This window comes from Scatophagus argus, chromosome 1, assembly GCF_020382885.2.
Source record: "Scatophagus argus isolate fScaArg1 chromosome 1, fScaArg1.pri, whole genome shotgun sequence".
Taxonomy (NCBI): Eukaryota; Metazoa; Chordata; class Actinopteri; family Scatophagidae; genus Scatophagus; species Scatophagus argus.
The window spans coordinates 15,917,453-15,941,171 of NC_058493.1; the positions used below are offsets into that span (position 1 = coordinate 15,917,453).

A 23,719-nucleotide genomic window follows, 5' to 3' on the forward strand; every position below is an offset into this window, starting at 1 on the left:
TATGTTTCTGTTTTTCTGAGATGAGGTATAAAATCATCAGTAAATGTAAAAAAATATGAGTATGCTTAAACTTTATATGAGATGCAAATGACTAAGATAACATCAGCTGTTAGGATGAAAAAACAACGTGACCAAACTCTGCTTTCAGAGTTCAGTGCACCCAGGCTGACCTTGCCAGCGTAGTGGTGGATGATGAAGCCCTGGTTCCAGCTGTTGAAGTGTTCGTGAGAGTTGATCTGGACTCTGAGCTTCTGCAGCATCGTCTGGTCGGCGCCCTCGCCCACTGCGTGCATGGTGGCGCACACATCATCCAGGATGCACATAATGCCAGGAGGATTCTGAGATCACAATAAAAATATTTCACATTGATATCATCACTGGCTGCACAACTCAGCAAAAAGTTACTGCCTGGGATTTAATAAAATCTGAAGCTGACTGCGTACTTGTCACAAAAACTGTGAACCTTGTGACATAATGAAATGTTTCACTGAAATTGCCTTCAGAACAAATTGTATGTTCCTATATATCTTAATGTAAAATTGTTATACACACACATATCAAGAATCTCCACTGTTTGACCTCAACTAAGCATCTAAAGGAGATGTGAAAGCAATAAAAGTTATTAACTGCATAATCTATAACAAAAAACAATGGAGCAGCTTCAGCCTCTCTGAAACTTTAGTCTCACACACTGCGCCTTTTGTCTCCATTAATACCCTAAGTTAATCAGAGGCCTCCAGTTTGCGCAGTGGTAACAGAGTCTCTAACTCGGAGAACTCACACCTCTGTTAAAAGGAAACATGTAAAGTTGTCACTGGATTAACTAAAGTGGGTCTGGTGTAAAGAGCTGAGCTGTCAGATCCCCTGCTCCTCTCAGATGGAGGCTTGTTTTAAAGCCCTTGTTGTAGATTTCATGGATTAGTCCTCTCAGTGGGACAGATAAATCAAATTAAAAGGCATGTCGGCACTTTGGAGGATATTAAGCTGCAAGTCATGCCAGTGGAGCAGAAGCATGGCAGTGGTTTGCAACTCAGCTTACAATGTGAGGACAATAAAAGTCACCATTTAAAAAAGCTCATATCCAAGTTTGTTGTCATTGTAAACTGACAGTGAATAATGATAATGTGTTTATAAATTAACAGCTCAATAAAACTGTACTTAAAAATTAAGCCATTTGTAAAAACATATTTCCCAACGAACAGCAGAAAAGTCTGGCACAAGTAGCCCAGGAGTAGAGCTGAAATGAATGATTATTCTAATTAACATTATCATTATTGCTGTTGTTGTTGTTCCAGTTACTTTCTTAATAAACCAGTTAGTCTTTTTGTTTTTTAAAACGAGATAAAATTGTTGAAATGTGCCCATTGCAACTTCCCAACTTCGACCAACAGTTCAGAACCCGAAGATGTTTACTATCACAGTAAAGTCACTATCATCTATGACACATTAAACCTGTAAAACCTCACATTTGAGAGGCTCAAACTAAAGAATATATGAGAATGTGCTTGAAAAATAATTTTTGACTGACTGGTTGCTGATCCATTTTCTGATTATCAACTAACTGATTCATTGTTTCAGCTCTATCCACATTTGTCTTGATGTTTTTTATTACCAGAATAATACATTTTTTTGTGCAGCCTTGGTGGTAATTTCAAGTATGTTTACTTCATTTTTTTTATACATGGTTCACTTACTTTGCTCTCGATGAGATCACAGACAATCTTGTTATTGAAGTAGTCAATCTGAGTCCACTTGATGCCCTCCTGCACATATTCCTCCTACAAAGAGAGACATGACCAGAGATCAGCGTCACAGCATCAAACATATAACGATACCAAATGCAGAAGAAGGATGTGGAGGAACTTTACCTGCTCTGCCTTCAGAGTCAGCTCAATGAATATCTGCTGCAGTTTCTCATTCACAAAGTTGATACAGAACTGTTCAAATCCATTTTTCTGGTGAAAAAGACAGCACTGTTAATAAAATCTATACAGGCTAAGTGAGGTTTATCTTTATGGATATATTTTAAGTTCCCTAGGATTTGTCTGAATTGGGAGCTATTAAAAGAATGGACCTATTGTGGAGCACATCTACTAGACCAGGGGTGTCAAACTCAGTTGCACAGGGGGCCAAAACTCAAAGCACATTTTAGATTGCGGGCTGATCTCAAGTGAACATGCTGAACACATTTTTAAACATACAGAATAAAACCAGACAGGAATATCATTCCAAAATAAATAAAATAAATTAATATATATATATATATATATATCACCAATGACACAAGGTTAATTGAAGAAAATTCATTTATATGCATATATATATAATAAAATCTCCTGTCAAAACAAGTTAGAAATACGAACATGCCGCAACAAAACTTGAAAAAAAGGGCTTTTCTCTCAAGAATGTTTGTAATAAACTGACTTGCAAGACATTATTGCTTGAGTAAATGGCACATGATCTCACAGAGGACTTCTTATGGCTCAATTAAAGTAGTTGGAATACAGTTTCATATATTGCTAGTGAACTACAATATTCATTATCACCATCAGGCATAGTTTAATTAACTTTCTTTGTAGGCCTGGTGTTTGTCGCCATATGAACAAGTAGCAGATGAAGAGATAACTCAGTCCATTCGGCGTCTCCTCGCTAGCTCACAGATCCGAGGTCCTTGGCTTTGTTTGCACATAGGAAATGAAAAAAAAACTGACCCGATCGTTGTTTTACCGAAGCGATCATGTGGCAGTGAACGACACAGCACTCAGGCACCATGTTTTAACTTGTTGAAACAAAACAACAGAACGCGAGAGCAGCATCACGCACGCAGCCGGCGTAAACACACTTTTCAGTTGCCTGTAAAGCCCACAATGCATTGCGGCTTTCCCACTTCGTTACATCACCCTTTCGAGCCCGTGATGGCACAGATGGGCGTGTCGTGACCGCTTTCCGACAGGAGAGAGCAGTGCGCTAATTGCGCAAGTAGAGACGTTGTTGTTGTGTTGAAAATAATCATAAAAGAGTAAGCTAGGCCAACAAAATCAACAGCCTCGGTTCTATACGGCAATAGAGCTCGACTTGATTGACGCGGGAATGTTCCCAGGTAGCCAACAGTAAGGCAAAGCGGCAGTTGCGCTGCATTATGGGATCTGTAGTTTGTGTGTTATCAGCGCTTCATATTGGCGGCCCATTAGTAACAATAATAAAAGATCTATATGAAATGAGCTCATGGGTCGGATATAATTACACGCTGGGCCGGATGTGGCCCGCGGGCCATGAGTTTGACACATATGTATGGTGGCAACCTCCTGCCTAACACCTCAGCTGACCTTTACATTGTGTATACAAAGAGAAAACCTTCAAACTAAAAGTCAGACAGAGCTGGTGGAGTTAATTACAAACTGTTCACAGTGCCACAGTATACATTAATAATCCACACTCAGTGTTAGCAATCTAGAGCTCTTCCAAACCAAAATAACAGAAAAACACTTCAATTTAGTTTGCTGAATCCTATCAATAAGTTGAGGACTTAAAATTAAACAAACAAGTAATGAGATTAGAAAAGCATGTTGAGGTCTGCTGTCTCAATCAGCAGAAAGAACTTAATCCACATACTTTATCAGTTAGTCTTATCCTTTGTGTTTAATCTGTTTAAACGTTTAAACTTAATACCTGCTAAACTAATTTATTTGTTGCTGCAGATTACAATTCCAGCAGCCATGCATGAGTCTGTGAAACAGCCAAAAAGACTTACCTGGAAAATTTCAAACCCATATATGTCCAGCACTCCAATATTAAACTCCTGATGATCTTTCACCATGGCTTTGTTGATGGACTGAAATCAAAGGTATTGTGTTTTCAAAATCAAGGTTTATTATAGGTTATCCCTGCTTCGATACGTGTGATAGCTTTGTATTTATAAAGATGTACTGAAATCTGAAACTGCAGACACAAGCAGTCATACCTCAACCAGAAAGTCAAACACTCGTGCATGCAGGGCTTTGGAGAGGGCATCACGGGTGTAACAAGCCTGCTCCACGTTCAGAGTCACATCGATGGACTCCACCGCATTTCCCCACTTGCTGTCCATCTTCCTGCTCGTCAGTTTCTCCTTCAGACGGTTCTGGTCAATTCCAAGCAGAAAGGCAGGAAAAGCTAGAACTGTTACAAGAGAGAAGAGAAAGAATAGGAGGCGGGGCACTTTTAAAATGCTGATTTTCCAAACTTAATTGGTCTTCAACTTTTACCAAAACCAGCTTGTAAAATGCGATGATTCTCTGCTTTTCTTTGTCTTAAGAAATAGTAAACTGAATGTACTTGGGTTTTGGATTGTAGAAAACAAGACATTTTGTGACAACACCTTGGATGCTGGAAAACTGAGAATTTATAGATAAAATAAATAAATTAATTAAATTAATTTGCTGATCAATCGATAATGAATATAAAAGTTTTGAATATTCCCGTGACAAACTTGGAAATCAAGCTGCATGCTAGTAATGGGTCCTGAAAACAACAGAGTCATTTCTCTGAAAAACCAGTATGCAAATCAACATGCAGGGCTGCATTGGTTCAAACGGCGGCCTCATGTAACCTTTGCATATCAGAAAGAACCAGTGCAAATCCAGTGCTCTAATGTGCTTTCTGCCTGCATTTACTCATATAAATCGGTGATTAAGCCTCACAAATCAGAAAAGCTTCTACCAATAATAACAACGCATGTGATTGTGGTGTAAAGCCACAGAAATGGGGGGCAATTTTGTGGCTAAACAGAAACAAAACATCCTCTGGAGAGAATTCAGTGCAGATGAGCTTTGAATTATAGCTGAATGCAAAATAGAATAACCAAGCTAACCCTTAAAAGAAAAATAACAAAAGAGTGTTGAGAACACCACAGATCGTTCGTCCCGACCTGGCATTGATATTCTCCCCTGAGAGTCCCTCCCTGCCTTATTATAGTGACTCACTTCCCCTGAAAGGAAATGGCTCTCAGGCCTGCAGAATCACTGTGTCTGGGAATGCATAAGACCACTGCAGTAGCTCCCCTTATGGGACATAAGGGTGTGACTGACCATACGCCTGCTTAAATAATGAGGAAAAGCCAGTCTTTGTGGTCAGCAAGAAAAGTATGGATTACACAGCTTGGAGGCTTTGTATGTACACATTGGGAACAATATGTTCAAGTTCCCCTGCAGGAAATTTGTTAGGCAAAGTGGCAGTGGACAATAAGAGGAATAGGTGGGAGTGTTGTCAGGATAGAGGGTTCTGAAGCATGCAGCGTCACTTACGACATGACAAATACAATGATTCACTTCTACATTACTGACTCTGCTAATGTTTGGTTAACAAAATTTTGGTTATTTGCATGTTTAAATTCACGTGTGGAGCTTTATCAGCATAAAGAAATAAAGCAAACCTGAGGCACAAGAAATGTTATGGTAAAAAAAAAACATCAAAATATTCACTTCGTTTTGAGAAAGATGGACTTATTAAAAGCTCCATCTGTGGTGTGTTGTGAGATTATTCTTTAATATTATTTGAGCCTGGGTCGCCCAACAGTTTTTTAAGGAATAGTTAGACACTCTGGGATTTTACACAAAAAGGTACATGAGAAGATTGATTACACTTTTATATCCATACCCTAAATATAACTCTACAGCCAGCATCCAGTTAGCTTAGTACTGGAAACAGGGGGAAACAGCGAGATTGGTTCAAAAGCACCCCTAAAACATGATATTTAACACAATACATTTATTTAATCTGCACAACAAGGATTGTATGCCTCGGCGCACCAGTCAAATTGGAGTTTATATCAATGTTTGTCAGACTCATATAATATATGTAATGATTGACAGAGAGCTTTGTTACATGGTGCAACAACTATCACCTGAAGCTCAATATCAGCAAAATCAATGAGGTGTGGACTTGTTTGTGGTGGACTATGATGCTTCAAATAAAAGTGTTGTTGCAAAGGAGCTACAAAAACATTGTCTTCCAGATATGGCTACCACTGGCATAAAAACTGAGGGGTTAAAACTTTATGTTGTCTTAACATAAAATCTTTATGTGGACATCTTTATGCCAAGCTAAGGTACCCAGCTGCTGTTTGTAGCACAAGTCATGAGAGTGGAAACAATATTCTCAAATAACTGCAAAAAACTGTATTTCCCAAAATGTTATTATTCTCATCCCAATGGACCCTCCAGTTCAGATCCATTAGATCAGGACCATTAGAAACATACAAAACTGTTACAGACAAGGCTTATTCAAACCCACAGAATGTTATCTTAAACTCTACTCAGAATATCCAAGTTTCCAAAGGTTGCATCATACCAAATCCAAAAATAGTTCTTCTATTGAAGAGCAAAAGATCCTAAAATAGTTTTTTTAACAAAACAGTACGTCACTGCCAGGCTCAAATTACTTTTAACTGGCCCAACCAGCCAAATAATTCTATAAGTAGTCTCAACAGTTCATTCAACAAGAGATGACGCACTGACTCTTGCTGCTGAGTGCAAGTCGGTGTTTATATGAACTTGGCTGGTGAAGTTTCATATGGGGAGCAGGGGTCTGCATCTGTGCAGCACACTGCTGTTAGATTGCACAGTAAGTGAGACTGGAGGGAACAGGAAAGGCAGAGATTATTGCATGCCGCTGTTACGTCTGCACAGAACAGACCAAGGCTTTGTACATTGGCAACTGCTCTCTCATCTGCATCATGCAGACACACCATGAAAACGAAGGAGAGAGAAAAAAGAATAAAATGAACTAGGAAAAGGCAATAGGCAAGGGTACAGTAGGAGAAGTATTTTTCCAGGTAATTTTAGTCTCTGACGAAATATATCCAGCGCTTCAATAATAGCATTTTCTTTTCTGGTAATCTAGCATGGCCTGGATTACTGCAGACAGCTGGCTGCAGCCCTGCATTAACACAGTAAAACTTAAGGGAGTGAAAGTGGTGAGAGAAATATCCTCTATAACCAACCAGAGAAGGGCAGCTCAGGACACTGAAGGGAGACATTCATAAATGCAAGAACGCAATGAAAAAAAAAAAAAAGAAATTCACCACAATCCAGCATCAGCCTGAACACCACCACAATTGCCTTTAACCTCATTACCAGAACTAGAGCTGACTTTGGTGATTCCCTAACAATTCCCCTAGTTTTCATCTGATGTCTAGATGCAAAGATATCTAGCCAGCTAAGCCAATAGATGGATTGGCACAAAATTTGGAGCAAATATTTTGATTAAGACCAAATACCTTCCAAAACTAGCATCAGCCTGAGCTCTAAAATGTGTTTAGCACTACTTAGCAAAAGTTAGCATGCAAGCTCATTAAACTAAGATGGTGAACACAGTAAACTCTACTCCCAACACTTACATGTTAGCCTGCTGACATCAACATTTACCTCAAATCCCTGCTGTGGCATACGCATAGCCTCGCACAGCTGCTAGCGTGGCCTTACACTATAAGTCTTGTTGTAACTCGCACATTTAGAAGACTAACTATAAGCCTTTTAGCCATTTCATAGCATTAGCTTTTATGTCAAAGCAGCCCAGATAAAGCCTCAGAAGCATCAATCACCATTGGCATTACCGCTAAAAGCCTGGCTACAAACTTTTAGTCTTGATACTTGATTCATTTTAATGCCTAATATTCCTTGAAAATATCTACCTTTCTCTCTGAGTTGAACAACAACTTGCTAGCCACAGCACTATTTTGAAGGGAAGTGAGACACTGGTGCTCATTTTCCAATTCACATACACAGTACAATGATAGTGTATTAGTTTTAGTCAGAGACAAGAGCTTTTGTAATAAATACCGTATGTGTCAGGATAAACATTGGACCTTTTTTTTTTTATATGTCCCTGCCAGCTAAATGTTAAACAGCGAGATGAACAAAGCTATGTTAGCTTTAGTAGTTGATAACCGTCTTAATGTGAATCACATTGAGCGCAAAACTAGACCGTGTTCAGCTCTTTATTGAACCAGTCCTGGCGTGGGCCTACTTACACTCTTCACTCTCCACAGCAGCGTAGTTGCCTGCTTCCCTGAAACTGATATTCCCCAGGTGCAGGACTCCGGCCACAATCTGAAGCACCATGGCACGGCCTTCCGCTGAGATGCCAACCACATCCATGGCATGCTGGGAAAGTAAAGGAAAAACGTCATGCTAAATTAGGGCCTCAGTGTGGGTTTACTTACTCCTGTGGAACCTAGCTCATGTCCTCTAATTACTCCTGTTGCGGCCTCCCTGGTAAACAAAAGCAGGAGATTGTTGGAGATTGGGGGCAGTCGCGGATCAGCGATTAGGGTGTCGGACCCGTAACCGGTGGATCGCTGGTTCGATTCCCCTGTCCCAGTGTCCCGGTGTCCATGGTCTGAGGTACCCTTGAGCAAGGTACCTAACCCCCACTGCTCCCCGGGCGCTGCACGCGGTCGCCCACTGCCCCGGGTTTGCTGTGTGTGTGTGTGCACGTCACTTGGGTGGGTTAAATGCAGAGAACAAATTTCGTTGGAGTGAGTTCTCTCCAATGACAAAATATGTCACTTTAATCTTAATTTAAATTTAAAACAAAAGAGGACTGGTAGGGAGAAAAATGAATGTAAAGAGAGCACTGTGAGCCACAGGAACACTGGTATACAGAGATTTATAGAGATTTATACAAACATACAACACCACTGAGGTTATTAAGTTATTGTCAGTTAAACAGCGGGAATCTCACCATTGTCTCCTGGAAATCACTCTTGTCATTGATGTCGTCCACTTTGTATGAACCAGACTGGTTGAGGTAAGAGTAGTAATCCAGAGTTGTGATTCCCAGGCTGCTTTTCTGCTCTGTACTGGCCCCTTCTATTAACTGAAGAGCAGAAATGAATATATGGGTATTTTGAATGCAGAGGTAATCAACATGCTGCGTGTGGTGTCATTTTATTACATCTTCATGATTACATTTATCCTCTGTTCCCCACTCTGTATGTGAAACAACCTGTGCTATGGTAAGACTGAACTCTTCTATCTCTTCCAGGGACCTTAAGCCATCCACAATGAAAACCGATTGACCATCTTCCTGCAGCCAAATGGCACATCTGATCCAATGTGTCCTGAAATCCCCTCACAGACCATCTTCACAAGCCAAAGTGAGTCCCACTCTTTAGCTCAAAGAAAGAAAAAAAAAAAGGAAAAAGACTCACCTGATAGAATATATGGAAACTCCTCTCTCCAGGATTCCTCATGACGACCCGTGACTTCTCCAGAAGGAAGTTGGAGATTTTCCCTCCGTCCGGTTCACCACCGGAACTGAACTGGATCTCAAAGTATTTCCCCTGATGAATCAAAGCATGTTTGTTTTACAGCACTGAAGTGGGCTGCAATAAAGCTTAAATCCAGAGCTATGTGAGCTGAAATACTGACACTTGGCCCTACTTGTGGTGTCTTTGTGTGTATGTGCATTTATACAAAAATCAGATCCTGCTTCATGTCTTGCTCTCTTCTCTAGACAGGCCTGTAATGTAATATCTCTTCCAGTTACAACAGTGAAAGAAGAGACTATTTATTCAAAGACAGTACCTCAAACGTAGATGGCCACTGAAATATTTCCTCAAAACTGGATCTAAAAATATCCAAACAGCACTGCTTTATATGCCAACCAGAACATTTAACCACTCAGCTGGAAAAGAGGGAATACATTTTATAAAAACCCAATTGATTTGCCCCAATTTTGAGTCCTCGTTGACCGACTTCTTTTGTCAGCAGTAGAGGATGTGCATGAGTGGTTCTGTATTTATGTCTTTCTGTGCAGCACATCTCTGGTTAACCAAAACACACATGGGTTTTGCATCCACAGGCAATAAAACAGTAAACAGAAGAAAAGCTGCGACTGCAAAACTTTGTTTTCAAAAGTCTCAGCTCGGATGGTGGGCCACAGAAACGTTGAAACTTTTTTTTTTTATTGTGGAGTAAGTAGTGCGTACTGCATGTATTTATGTCCGAGCAACACAGATAAGGAATTTCACTGTGAGTGGCTTACTCTAATTTTGTTTTATGATATCCCAGAGTTGTCCTCACTTACATTGTAAATCAGCTTTGGTACACACAGAAAAAAACAGGGCCGTAAAAACGTATCCTTGGAGGAAGATTTTCAGATTCACTCCTGATAAAAACTTAAACTGGATTGAAAACTTCACAAACTCTACATGTTTATCTACTATCTTACATCTTTAGTTATCAAGAACCAGTTATGAATTGAGCTGCAATTCTGGGCACCCTGATTCACAAAAACATGGAAAGGCCAGCTTGTGAAATGAAAGCCTTACAAATCTGCTGGAGTTGTTGTTCCTCACAGTCTTGGCGTTGCCAAAGGCCTCTAGCAGCGGGTTGGACTGCAGGATGATGTCTTTGACATGCTACGAGGAGACAGAGGGAATGAGCTGTTAGCTACCTCACATACATACACACACACACACACACACACAAATGTACATCTACAGACTGACACATAAAGTCTGGAGGACATTATCTTTCCTGTGAGTCATTTGCATGTCAGAAACACATGAGTTTTAAATCAGGACTGCAGATAAATATACTCCTACTTCCATTATTGTACACAGAAGTTGAGTGGAAGTTATTTCTTGGAATTTTGAACGGTTGGTGGGGTTGTGTTCCTGAATTTAGACCTGTGTAAAACATAAACACTGCACTTCTGCTACTTTAACATATTTCAATCCTGCAACCCATGGAGCAGCTTCAAAACACACTAAATCCAAGGGATAACAACTTCAAGTGAGATCACATTTCCAACACTGTCTCAAAATGTTCAAAGAAGTTCCATGACTTTTGTTTCCATCAATCATGTAGGAATATTAATAGATATGATTCATCTTCGTGAAGATGACAGATGAACTGATAATTAACAGACAGTGAGTTATCATCTATTCAAAACTATTCTCACACACATGTGAACACACACTATAAACGCATTGCATAAGAATGCATGAGCATACCGCACAATGTGTGCAAAGTTGATGGGAACAATGTGAGCGTGAAGTTATGCTGCACAGAAGCTGGAAGAGGTGGAGACAAAATGTGAAGTGTGCTTGTGTGTGTGTGTGTGTGTGTTTGTCAACTGTAATGGCCACATTGGTTTTAACTAACAACACCAAGAGATTTATTTATAATTAACTTTATAAGTCTACATATATGGCCATATAGTCATATGGATAAGTTGTGATTAAGGTCATATGCTCCTACCTGCAACTGTGAACATTATTCATTATCTATCTGTCCACCCATTAACTATGATCACTTATCCTTTGCAGGATTACAGGGGGGGTGGAAGCGATCCCTGCTGACACTGAACAAGGGGCGGGGTACACCCTGTTAAATTTAAAGTCTGAGATGACTTCTAATGTTGCCTCGGTGGAAGCAGCTCCAAGTGGATTAAATATAAAAATCCCACTGCCATCATGGTGAAGGCATTTCCTCATCAAACTTTAGATCTTTATTGGACTTAGGAAGTGGACATCTGCTGATTTGGGAAGCTGCCAGATGGCTGTGGGGGTGGAGGGGTGGGGGGGTGAATAAGAGGCTGCTGATAAGCGAAGGATTGGGTCGCAGGAGAGGAATAAGCGCAGAAAGGACATAGCAACAGGTTGTCTGATTTCATACAAGTCAGCGTTGTTAAGAGGAAACACATTAATTTGAAAAAAGTTACATAATCAAATCAATTACATATATGACTATACAAACGACAGAAATCTGTGTGTACACTCCAACCATCTTCCACTAGAAGGCAATCCTTGACTAAAAGCTTGCCTCGGTGAACCAAGATATGACAGATAACGTGTATAGATAATTCTCCCATCATTTTGCTTTACATTTCAGTTTCACTACATTTAACAAGCCTTTAAACTTTGGATCAGAGATCTTTACGTGTTTTAATTTTTAACTAGTATCCCTATCATAAAAGATCATCATGTTATACAGACCGTGATCGTTCAATCCATACAGCTCAGCATCTCAAGAATCTCAAACATCTCACGCATCTATTACATACTGTCCTGCAAGCTCTTCTCACCTGTACTTTGGGTCCACCCCCTGACACTCTGGAGATGTAGCCCATGATATATTTGGCTGCCACCGTCTTCCCTGCTCCACTCTCTCCACTGAAAAACAGATAAAGATTTAAGCTTGTTTGCGTGATGTTAAATTCACTTAATGAACTGACAAGTAGTTTGTGACACTAAAGTTAGTGATTCAAACAGACCTGGGTGGTTGTTTGGTATTTTACCATTCTGGGACTCATGTTGCATGTGCATGTTCATAGTTCCATTATTTTTAGTCTCTCCGATCAACAGTTTTTATTTAACCATGTTGCTTGTTGCACCATTCTCTCTGCTTGATTGATCCTGTTAGCTATTATAAGAAGACAAAGGATCCACTGAGGGATAAAGGCACTTTGTATTGATTATTTATTTTTCTTGTCCTGCTATTGTGATTTTTAAGGGATTTTCCTGGTCCCATTGGTTTTCATGCCAGATGTTTCTTGTTGACTAATCAGACTAATGCCTTTGTATTACAGCCACCTGTGGCTCTGCCCAAAACATCCCTGCATTGAAGAATATTTTCTGCAAGTCACAGTGTATTTATGCTTTTTTGGCAGACCTGCATGACGTTTCATAGAAGAATTGTCAAATGTACATCTTCACGTTCATGCTCAAAAACAAATACCTAACAGTTTTTAAGCCGAAGGTGTTTTGTTTACAGCAGCAAATGGGCTATTTTGTAATTCTGCACATGGTTGACATCGTCTTGATGATATTTGAGGTTACTTGTGATTTCCAGTTGCAACCATTCAAGACAACATACGTTCAGTTTTCTGCTAAGACGATAAATATTTACACTTTTGACTTTTAAAACTAATTATAATACACCAGTTTGAAGGTTTGTGTACGAGCTGGTGTGCCCGTCTGTTTTTGTGCAAAGCAATATGGCCTGAAACCCATCGGTTAAACTGAACCTGCTGAATAAACAGGTGAAATCCAAGGTCCAGCTTTAATGTGCACACACTTCATTTACTGTACAAACCAACGTGCGATTTGTGCAAACAACTGAATTTCAACTCAGAGGCTAAATGTGTTAGGCTACAGTCTGCCTGGACAGATGAATCCTGCAGAAACACATTCAGTTCTGTTTTGTCTTGGGTTTTTCCTTCACCTCTTTTTCTTCACCCCATACATGTCAATTTTCCTCCTTGCCAGTGTCATATTTATTTTGACATATGTGGCTTGGCAGTGGATGACAGTGGAGTCTGTTTATTCTTCCTGTGCCTTAATGTAGAATCAGGTTGGTAATGCCTCTGTGAGAAACACAGCTGCAGACTGTTCAAGGCTGCCAGAGGAAGTCATGGGAGCCACTCTATTACACAGTAGTCTCTATATGGCAGTAACCCTCCCCCTATACGGCTCCTCATTTCCTCCAAATCCTTTTGCATTGTCTGGGCTACCTCACTGCACACTTACTGCTCAAGTAACAAGAAGCTGATATGCCAAGCTATGGTTTTACTTTTAATGTCAGAAAAACCTCTTTCCTCTTAAAAGTTATTCTCTGAAGAGCTATTTTCAACACAGGCTGCAACAGGGACTTGAGTCCCATTTTGAGCCCCCAAAATGACCAAGTCTTGTTGTTGTAGTGCTGAAACGCTGAAGGCACTGTCAACTTCCGCCACATTTTATGAACCAAACAAGGACATGAGCTTAAAAAATGCAATGCAGAGGCACAGAGGTTTAAGCATTAACTTTCATGAATCATTACTGGCATCTTCTCTGAGGTGGATGAGAGTCAACAATGATTTGTAATTTCGGTGGTTTTTACCCACTGTATTCCCAGAGGACTGGTTGATGTTGCATGCACAGTACTGTATGTTCAAGATTTCTTGTGCGATAATGCGAGATCATCGTATGGCCACTGGCTTAAAATCATCAGCTTCCTTTTGTGTTCAATCTAGTTGGAGCCTGCATCCATCTGTTTTAAGGCTCAATTTAACAGTCCAGGGGAAGAGAAGGGAGTGGTGTGGGATTGTGCAAAGTGTTAACCCACGTGCTGCCCTCACCTCCTTTAATTATCGTCTGACACACATTCTAAAGTTTTCAGTTTCTGATCTGCGGTAGGACTAAGTCTTTCTGAACTGCTGAGCAGTAAATCAACCTTTTAGCCTAAAATAATTAGTTTGCTTCACTCAGTTCCTTTGAGAGGAAGACTGGAGCGCTAGATGAGATCATGTGCAACAGCTGTGGGGAACACTACATCAGTGAAACAGCAACAACACTGGACAAAAGACAATGAACACTGCTAGTAATACAGTATCAGCTGTTTGGGAAGACTAAACCAAAACCAGCCACAGCATCAAATGGGAATGGATCATCAACCAAGGGTAAAGCAACACTGAGTAAACCTGCTATCTTGTAGGATAAAGGCTGCTGTTCAAGTGACATGTTGGTGGAAAGAGTGAAATTCAAACCTGCTTCGAAGGACACACAATGCAGACTCTGTAGCCAAACCTAGTAACTGTATTTCTGATAAGAAACTGTCAGGTGGCAAATGTTGGTTGGTTGATCCTTTTAACTGATGTCATAGCTCTGATTTTATCTAACTTGTGCCAAACTGATAACACCAGCCAGCTCCAATTCATCCCTTTAGTATCTGATCCAGATGTTAAGGGGTGGCGACACCAGTCACACTGTGTCATGCTGTGGTAAGCAGATAAATTAAATGAATCTGAAAAAGGTCACAATTTCTCACTAAAACTGCTTTCCTATTTCATCCCAAAATTCCCCTCTGTGGTTAATTGACACATTTTCTTAGTAAATGTGAAAAAGTGCAAACACAGGCGGGTGCTGACCACACTGCCTGGCCAGCAGTTCACAGCAGCCTTTGTTTGCCGAGAACTGGTTCATCATGAAAACCACTTCCATGCTTTTGTTTGCCTATTTAGTGGATGGCAAAATCCACCTCAATGCCTTTATGCGGGAAACCGCTGGCTGTCCAAACAACGAGCAAAAGTGCTGAAGCAGGGATCATTCAACCTGAGGTAAGCACTACAGTAACCGCGCTGCTCAGGTGACTGCATTCGCTATAGCATAAAGCCTCAATCGTGACACCACACTTTTCTGTCTGCTGCTTTGTAGCTCAAAAACAGGCTGTAAAAGCAACTAAAAATCCTAAAATCTAAGGAGAGGGCCATTCTGGGATCATGCAGGTGTTTTTCCTTTTTCATATTTGGGATATTTTTTCCCCTTAATTTGTATTTCACTCAGGTTGAAAATGATATGATGGAAAAACATGTAGGGAACATCACTCCAGATCAGTCAGCTGTACCGAATGATGTGGTGGAACCTGTTCTCCTGTTCCCCTCCCAGCCACCTGCAGAGGCTCAGCTGCAATTCAGCTTTGTTAGAACACCTCAGAGATCACAATGTACAGATTACTATCTATAGCCTTTGTGTACTGTTCTCTCCAGTCCTGGACATTTGATTCAGTGACAGTAGGGGTGAAGTAACAAAATTATCAGTCAGTCAGTGAAAGACTGATCATATTATATATTTAAAAAAATGCTCTCTCTTTTGAGTGCTTTAGTTCATGGTTATTAAAGAAAAGGCAATATGTGATTCTTACCTGATGATGACGCACTGGTTCTCACGATCAATCATCATGTTTCTGTACATGTTGTCTGCCAGAGCGTAGATGTGAGGAGGGTTCTCGTACTGAGCCTGAAAGATGGCAGAATAATTCAGTTAAAACCGCTGGCCAAACTGCCTCTGTGAAACAAATCTCTGTCGGGGCTGTTCAAACAAAAGTAAAGTTAGGAAAACATTAAAGGATGCTCTTTAAGTTTCTTCATGAAAAGACCAAAACTAAAGTGATGCTACTTCACGAACAAGCAGCTCATTCTTCTGTGCCATAGAGCTCCACTGTTGTTCAAACACTATTAAAAACATATCAGTTAGCCACACTGCTGCACTGGGTGACAAATTGTGCATTTTCACAGGGCTGCTGTTGTTTACTTTGACTCAATCGTTCACACAGCATCCTGATACTGTAAACATTAACTATATCAATAAATGTGTATCTACCTCTGAAAATGCACTATTTGTTCTGGCTGTTTCAGACTTTTATTGAGCCAGGTATGGGAGGTGGAACTACCAACACATGGTATAAAAAAAAACATTTAGATATTACCCTCACCAAGATTGTGAAAAGTCTGCACTGATCTGCACAAAATAATTCTGGTTACCAGTGCAGCAGCCAAATCTGTTGCCCTCTAACTGAGCAACCAAACTGGTGCAATCTATTCTGAACACAACTGAATTTTCCCCTGTAGTTTCAGCCAGACGCTATGCAAATGCGAACCCAGTGCACTTATGTCCAACTATTATCTGCCAAAGTGTTAAATTTGGCATGTGTGATGCTGAGTGTTTTCACAGTCAGTTGGGATTTTAAAAGTCTTTCAGTGTGTTCCTGGCTTAAGGAGACAAACCCACTCTCAGCAAGCCAGCCAAGAGAGGAGGCAGACTTGAACAGGCTGTTCTATGAAGGTACTGCCAAGCCTTCTCAATGGTTGAGTCAAGTTTCTGACAGCAACATCTGTGCCAGCTCACTGGAAAGTTTGCACTGCAACTAATCCTGTTCATTTTAAAGTCTTTGTCCTTCAGACTGTTGCCATCCCAAACCTCCAGGCACATCTGTACTTTTACAGTATGTGAGTTAGTTTTCCGGTTTGAATCTTTCAGACAACAGAAGCTATTTAAAATGTGTGCATAGGTCATATAGTATCATACTTACTGCGCCCTGATACATCTCAACTTCTTTTTCCCCAAAGTATGGCATCTGCTTGAAAGGGTTGACGGAAATGAGCACAGGACCAATATATGTCTGATGAGGTTATATGTTAAAGATCATAAACTTAAGACAAACAAATCAATAAGAAAAATGTTCCCCTTCTAAAAGCAGTATGAAAATACCTTAATTGCATTTTTTACAGAGATTATATAACAGTAGAGGAAGGAAATTACTTAATATAAGGCTGCCATGACATCAAGAGAGTGCAGCAATGGAGTATTTGGTGATCAGGCCTGAGGCTAAATAAGTATCCAGTTCTTACAAATGACAGAGAATAGACCAGCCATGTAACACTGTGAGGTTTTATGCCCCGAAGCCAAAACGCCGCTCAAGGCAAATAAAGCTGCTATTGTGGGTGGCCTACAGTGACCCACAGCCTTGGCAAGGAGACCTCACAGTTACGGCTATTTATCGACCCAAATCAAAGGCCTGACTCAGAGTTGTCGAAACCAAAACTGCCAGCATTTACTAAAGTTCATAATCCTGACCAGCGCATGAAGTTTATGTAATGAGCTGCTTTGTGAACGCTCAGCATTGCTTTTCAAAAGGGGGTTATTCATTCATTCACCAACTCATTTCACGTCATGAAGAGCTTGCTTGTGTGTGTGTGTGTGTGTGTGTGTGTGTGTGTGTGTGGCCACAGCTGCACTTTAGAAAACCTAAACCTCTCATTTGTGTGATGTACTGTATGAAAATGACCGCTCTCAGCATACCATTTTAAATCCCCGCCAGAATCAAAAAAAAAGATAGCAGCAATCGTCTGATTCAGAAAGACTGGAGGTTTCTCCATTATGCAATCTGCTACTTCTCACACTATTTTGATCACATTTCGCACCACAGTGAGAGAGTAAATCTAGACTTTGGTGAAGGGGCAGGAGCTGGACGTCTGGGCGAAGGTCTGCACAGGGAGGCCCTTTGCCCCCTGCGCTTGGCGGAGTCTCAGTGGGAAGGCGTTACCTCCCAACACTAAGCCATTACTCACTGCTGCAGTGACACTGTGGGTGACCATTCACCTATTCTGGACATAGCAGGGCTGAGACAGGGCTCAGCTATTTCTTGCCGGGGTGTGAACTGCGAGTGCGAGCAAAAGGATACAAAGATGTAGTCATCCATGTATCTCTTCTTGAGGTTGTCCACGATGGCGTCCTCATTGATCTTGCTGAGCAGCACCATGTCATCCACTCCGCTGTGTTTGACATTGTGGCTCTGCCAGTGGTACCGGTAGTGCCCCCGGCTCCCCTGCAACCAAACACATACAACATACAAGTGTTAAAAACGGAAGGGAAACAAACAGATGGAGCGGACTAATCAAGTGACTGACATCAGGGTGACACACTGCTACATGAATAAACTGCAGTGCCAAAGCGCACTTAGAGGCTGAGGTAGTGTGGTTTGATCACACTGTTGAGATAATCAGACAAAATGAAAGCCAAGTGGAACATGGTTATTATTACAAGCACAAAAAGTCAAAGTGTGCACATTTTCTGATCCCAGCAGCACGATGAGCTGTGTTTACTTTGAAACAGTGCACGGTCAGATTCCCAGAAGTGCCTCGTCCAAGTGTTAAAGATGCTCAGACCCAACTTTTATCCACATCCTAACAATCTGGTTTCTCCCTACATTCCTGTTTTTGTTTTAGCTGAGTGAGTCTCCGGAGAGCTGAGGTCATTCATCATGTGCTATGAGTCAGTGTCGTCTGGCTACTGTGGACGAGGGTCACAATGTGCCGTGAGGAGTGAGTCTCTTTCTCCTGGATGGAGAACCACTCAGAGACGTAGAGAGCATCCAGAACATTAGTCAACACACAAGTTAACTCTTGACTTCCTCCTTCTTTAGTGAGGAAGCGTAAGGAAAGGAAGCAGCAGAAGGACAATCTAAACAGTCCCAGTCAAGGCAATAAAAATCATGCTTTAACTGAAAAACAACGTAGTTCATGTTGCAGAAGTCTAGATTTATTATATTCTTTTAAAACCATCCAGACTGAAATATCTCAACAACTACCAGATGCGTTGCCATGGCATCCTGTTCGGCTATCTATGTTGCTCAGAGGATAAACCCTACTGACTTTGAATCCTTGATTCATCAGGTCAAAATTTCAGTTTGTCTTCAGCCTCCTCTGTATTTTTTTATTTAGTGCAAAGTAGCATATATTGCTAATACAGCTAAGTATGATGGCGAGGAAGATAAATGTTATACCTGGTTAACATTTTCATTGAGAGCATTCAGGAAGGCTCACAGAGCAGCTAGCATGGCTGTGGCTTGTTTCTTCTTCTTAAATGAACGCAGTTATGGTTTCAGTGGAACATTATAAAAAAAAACTGAATTTAACAAATGTTTTACATTAAAATAAATATTAAGCAACTGTACTCTGTTTATAAAACATCAAGCCAGGTCCATTTAGTGGCTGTTCTTGAGCTTTCCATCACATCACAGGACATTAATTAGCAGAGGGAGTTTGCCCAGTTGTCATGGAAACACAGATGTTTCAGTTTATTATTATTTTTTTTTTTCTCACTACTTTAAGGACTTCTTGTACATGTGGGTTTAAGATATGAGGTTAAAAGTTTGTAACTGAAATTCCGCTGAGTGAAAAATTTCACAACAGTATCCCTCATACTCTGTTATACTCCTCAATACTACCATTACTACTGCTACTACATTTTTTTTTCTAAGATCAAGAATTAACTTCAGCTTTTAAGTCTGCATAAATTCTCTTTCATCCAGGTCATTACGCAGAAGCTTTTAAGGCATCTGCAAGTCTATTTGCTGGTGAAGACCATGTGATATGACCGAAAGCTCCAGAACAAAACAAAACAGCTGTTTTCTCAGCTGCTGTTTCCAACATCATGAATAAACTTTTATATATACATGCAAGAGTCTGAACTTCCACTGACTAACATAATCCCTGGAAAGGATAATTCCATAAACACCCAAAATTGTGAGGAAAAAAAAAAAAGAAACAATGAGTTACCCTAACAGATATTAAGTAGATAAAACATAAACAGCAGAGGGACAAACCCTGGTAATATTAAGGACCACAAAGTAACACCACAGTGAAAATAAACCAGTGGAAAGTCATTTTGCATTTAGTAATTAACTCTAAACTACTTAGCCAAGGAGGAGGGCCAGCGAGGTTTTAATATCCTCCAGGGTGACTTTATTCTTAACAACAGCAAAATTAAAACCACTTTACAGACTTGGTCATAGCATGGGAGATGGCGAGGAATGTTAACAGTTTTCAGCCTAAGTCGGTGGTTATTTTCCCTCAGGAGGGAAGCAGCAAATTATAGCTCGATTAATTCTCCAGATCACAACCATTAACATGTTTTACAGCTTTTTAGGTGTGGCAAAAGGAGATGCTGACTTCCTTCCTTCCTAAGAAGCGATGACACAATGATGATGTCATTCTCAGCGACAAAAACGCCTCCTGACAATGAGTGAAGGGAGAGGGTGGGATCTGAATATCTGGCAGGAGATCAAGAAGCAAATTCATGTTGTGTAGAGGGTAGACACAAAGAGAAGTGGGCAGAAAACATGGATAGTGGTAGAAATCACAAAACATCACAATAAAATCTGCCTTCGAGTCAAGTCAGTTTTGCTAATCCAAAATCACAAATTTGTCTCAGAGGGTTCTACAATGAGTACAAGTAATGAGACATGTATAAGGGAAAATAATCCCTAACGAAAGGTAAAAACGGAAGAAGAACCACAGAGAAGAAATCCCTCTAGCAGGATGAACAAACATTCAACATTATGCAGACAGAGGCAGACAGGAAGAGTTTGATCAACAATGTGAAGTTTATTCCTAAGAATAGTTCATCCGGATTTTTGTTTTCTTTTTTCTGAGGAGCTGACTGTGCCTAATAATGTCCAGATCCCCATATTCACTGACTGATCTTTAGATCACTCATAAATGAAAATGTTCTTTTTATTCAAGCAATTACTAGTTATTCTTTTGCTGCCACCTATTTATTAAAGGTGGTACTCTGACACATGAGAACTCTTTCTCTCAAAGCAGACAATAAGACAGAGCACTGGCCCAACCACAAAATGAAAACAATTGAACATGTTATATTTATACTCTCTCTGCTATGTCTGGAATGAGAGTGTGCTGATTCAAGAAAGGAGAGGTAATAAACTGGACACGTAGGAGGTAAATGTCAAATATTCTGAGGATTATTTCATCTGTTTTGATTTAGGCCTCGTTTAATGAGGCAAGAGGACTAAGGGAGTAGCTGCACAGGGATGAATGTCTAGGAGTTGCCTGAAACAACCGAACCGCTGGCTGCCCAGCAGCACCAGAGAAGCCAGGGGTTGAGGGTCGTTGCACTCCAGTGATTGTAGTGGGGGGGTTGGGGTGGAGAGTCACTTCCCCTACAAAGATTTCTGTTCAGTAACTCTTCAGTAAAAACACTGGTTTCAATCCAAACTGTATGAAAAGCCAACAACACAGTAATGATTTACACCAACAGCAGATGAATGTCCTTTTATGAATCTGGCAAATCATAAAGACATTACCTTGTTCCTAAATGTTTTACTGAAATCTGAGTTTTGTTCCAAGGTGTCTCACACTGTAATTAAACAGGCCCAGTGATTTACTGGCTGTCCATTAACTCCCATATTACTTTTTTTACACTGTGACATTACTGAAATATGAAGACATTGTGTACGCCTATAATACAACTTTTTGGTTCAGTTCACACATACTATACATTAAGCATAATGATTACAACTAGAAATGCTCTCTGAATGTCAAATTTCCAGAATACTATCTGAGTTACTGAAGCCCTGTAGGGTACACACACAAACACACATTCACACACACACAGAGGGGACATCTGGCACAACTAGCGTTGACGGTGGCTATAGCAACATCATCACCACGGAACCACAGACTTCCTCCGGAGCACAGCAACAAGACTCATTAAAGAGCTGAGCATCTGACATAACACATTGTATTTGATTCAAATATATGACATTTTTCCAGATACCGTAACAACAGTAATTAATGGAGCCATAAAAAACAACAGAGAAGACAGATTTGAGTTGATTAGTTTCTCTCTCAGAATCAAAGATAATGAGATCATTCAAAACCAAGTTATGGGACCAGACCTTTTCCCAGAAGTTAATACAAAGGAATTTCAATACCACTCCTGATCCATAAGCCCAGGGTTTCCCTTCATGCAAATACCATTACCATATATGGAGACTGCAGAGCAGCTCTGGCTCAGGGTGCAGGAAATGGCTGGGTTTGATTCAGTATCATAAGCGGCACTTTTCCCCTCATTTCTTCCTTCTGTGCCATTCTCCTTTTCCACACCAGGATTTGACACACTCTACCATGTGCTAGAACTACATTTTTGCTCTGTTCTCTGAGTCAAAACGTGGATAAAAACCATGAAAACCGATTCCTCTCTTCTAAAATAAGAAAGTCGTTAATCGCTCTACACTGAAAACTGAATACTGGTCAAATCATACTGGCTGAGCTTGTGTGCAGAACCAAGCTAAGTCTCTTGGTTGTCATCACTTGTGAGTTGAAGCCTGTGAAGCTAAATCTAGCTTAAGAACACAGCCTTCTTAGCACTACAAGGCTGACTAATACTGTAGGTCACATCCTAAATGCAACTACAAGGAAAGGCCCAAAGTATTTCAGATCAGTGATTTGTACTTTGGCCTGGAACAGACCATTTTACCAGAGACCCCATGTCTGATAAACCCTCATGGATTAGGCTAGCGGTGTCACCATGTACCAGCTTCCTTGACCTGATTTCCTAAGTCTGTGCTGCTTTAAAATGTCATCTTCCAAAAACTTTCTTATCATAAATACACACACAGTATATGTTTCTGTTTTGACTGTGGAAAAAGTAGTATCAGGTCAACTACTTCTCACATGCATGAGTCTATTAAGATATCTTACTGTTGTAATTTGTTTTCACAGTCAAATTAGACGTATCTGAAGTTTGAGATCTTTAGCTAGACTCATGTTAAGAATACACAAATTGCAGTTAATGGGCTAAAACACACCACTGGTGTACGGTATGGTGTTTGAAGCCTGAGTACTCTGCCTGCTTTCAGCACCAACACTACAATGTCTCTCTCAGAATATCATGTGTCACAATGTGATCCTCCTTTACAAAAGCTGAAGAACAATTGATGGTGAGAAAAAACACAATGCTCTGGTTTAGAGATGGCTGTAGATGTAGGGCACAGAAGAACCAAGCAACGGCAGTGACTCAGACATGACGGCTGTTTCCAAATTATTATCAGCATTCGTTGATGACTGCATGATGAAAAGGCTGCTGGTGAAACAGCCAAGGACAAAGCCCTGAGTAATCTGATTTGGTAAACATGTGTCACAAATTAAAGTACAAATTCAGGATAATTCCAGTCACGGTGGATGAGTCCAAAGAGTTCTCAGAGAGACTCTCAGTCCAGTGAAATTCACTCTGTTTTGTTGTTCTGCCTTGCTAAGAAGAGGGATTATATAAATGCTGTAATTTACACTCACATCTGTGTAATTCTTGTAATGATTTTGCAGATGAAAAAGATATACATTTAATGGCCCAATCTGTAGTCTAAATGCAGACAAAAGGGTCACCGTGCCATCAAATTTTAAACACCAAACTGGAAATCTGCTATCAGCTTTATTACTACCCAGACTATCCTGAACAACAATTATATCCATTCATAATGATAATTTATTATTAATGGCTGGTGAGGTTGAACATGCGGATAAGATTAGGGCAAACTTCTTTGTTGTGATGTAACAAGATTGTTCAAAGACATCACTACAGTACATCACAAAACCCTGATGCCTGTTGGAGATC

General features: G+C 40.4%; 1 protein-coding gene across 2 annotated transcripts in view; it reads right to left on the reverse strand.

Moving 5' to 3' along the window:
- The window catches only part of myo1ea (myosin IEa), a 48,100-nt gene that overhangs the window by 15,946 nt on the left and 8,435 nt on the right, over positions 1-23,719 (reverse strand). For both annotated transcript variants that reach the window (XM_046386554.1, XM_046386545.1), the window contains exons 2-14: positions 17,988-18,131; positions 16,836-16,925; positions 15,669-15,763; positions 12,073-12,160; positions 10,313-10,402; positions 9,191-9,322; positions 8,722-8,856; positions 8,009-8,141; positions 3,962-4,158; positions 3,752-3,832; positions 1,869-1,955; positions 1,695-1,778; positions 171-338 (exon numbers count right to left, since the gene is read on the reverse strand). In XM_046386554.1, the coding sequence (XP_046242510.1) occupies positions 171-338; positions 1,695-1,778; positions 1,869-1,955; positions 3,752-3,832; positions 3,962-4,158; positions 8,009-8,141; positions 8,722-8,856; positions 9,191-9,322; positions 10,313-10,402; positions 12,073-12,160; positions 15,669-15,763; positions 16,836-16,925; positions 17,988-18,131 (1,524 nt within the window). The remainder of the gene's footprint in view (positions 1-170; positions 339-1,694; positions 1,779-1,868; positions 1,956-3,751; positions 3,833-3,961; positions 4,159-8,008; positions 8,142-8,721; positions 8,857-9,190; positions 9,323-10,312; positions 10,403-12,072; positions 12,161-15,668; positions 15,764-16,835; positions 16,926-17,987; positions 18,132-23,719) is intronic.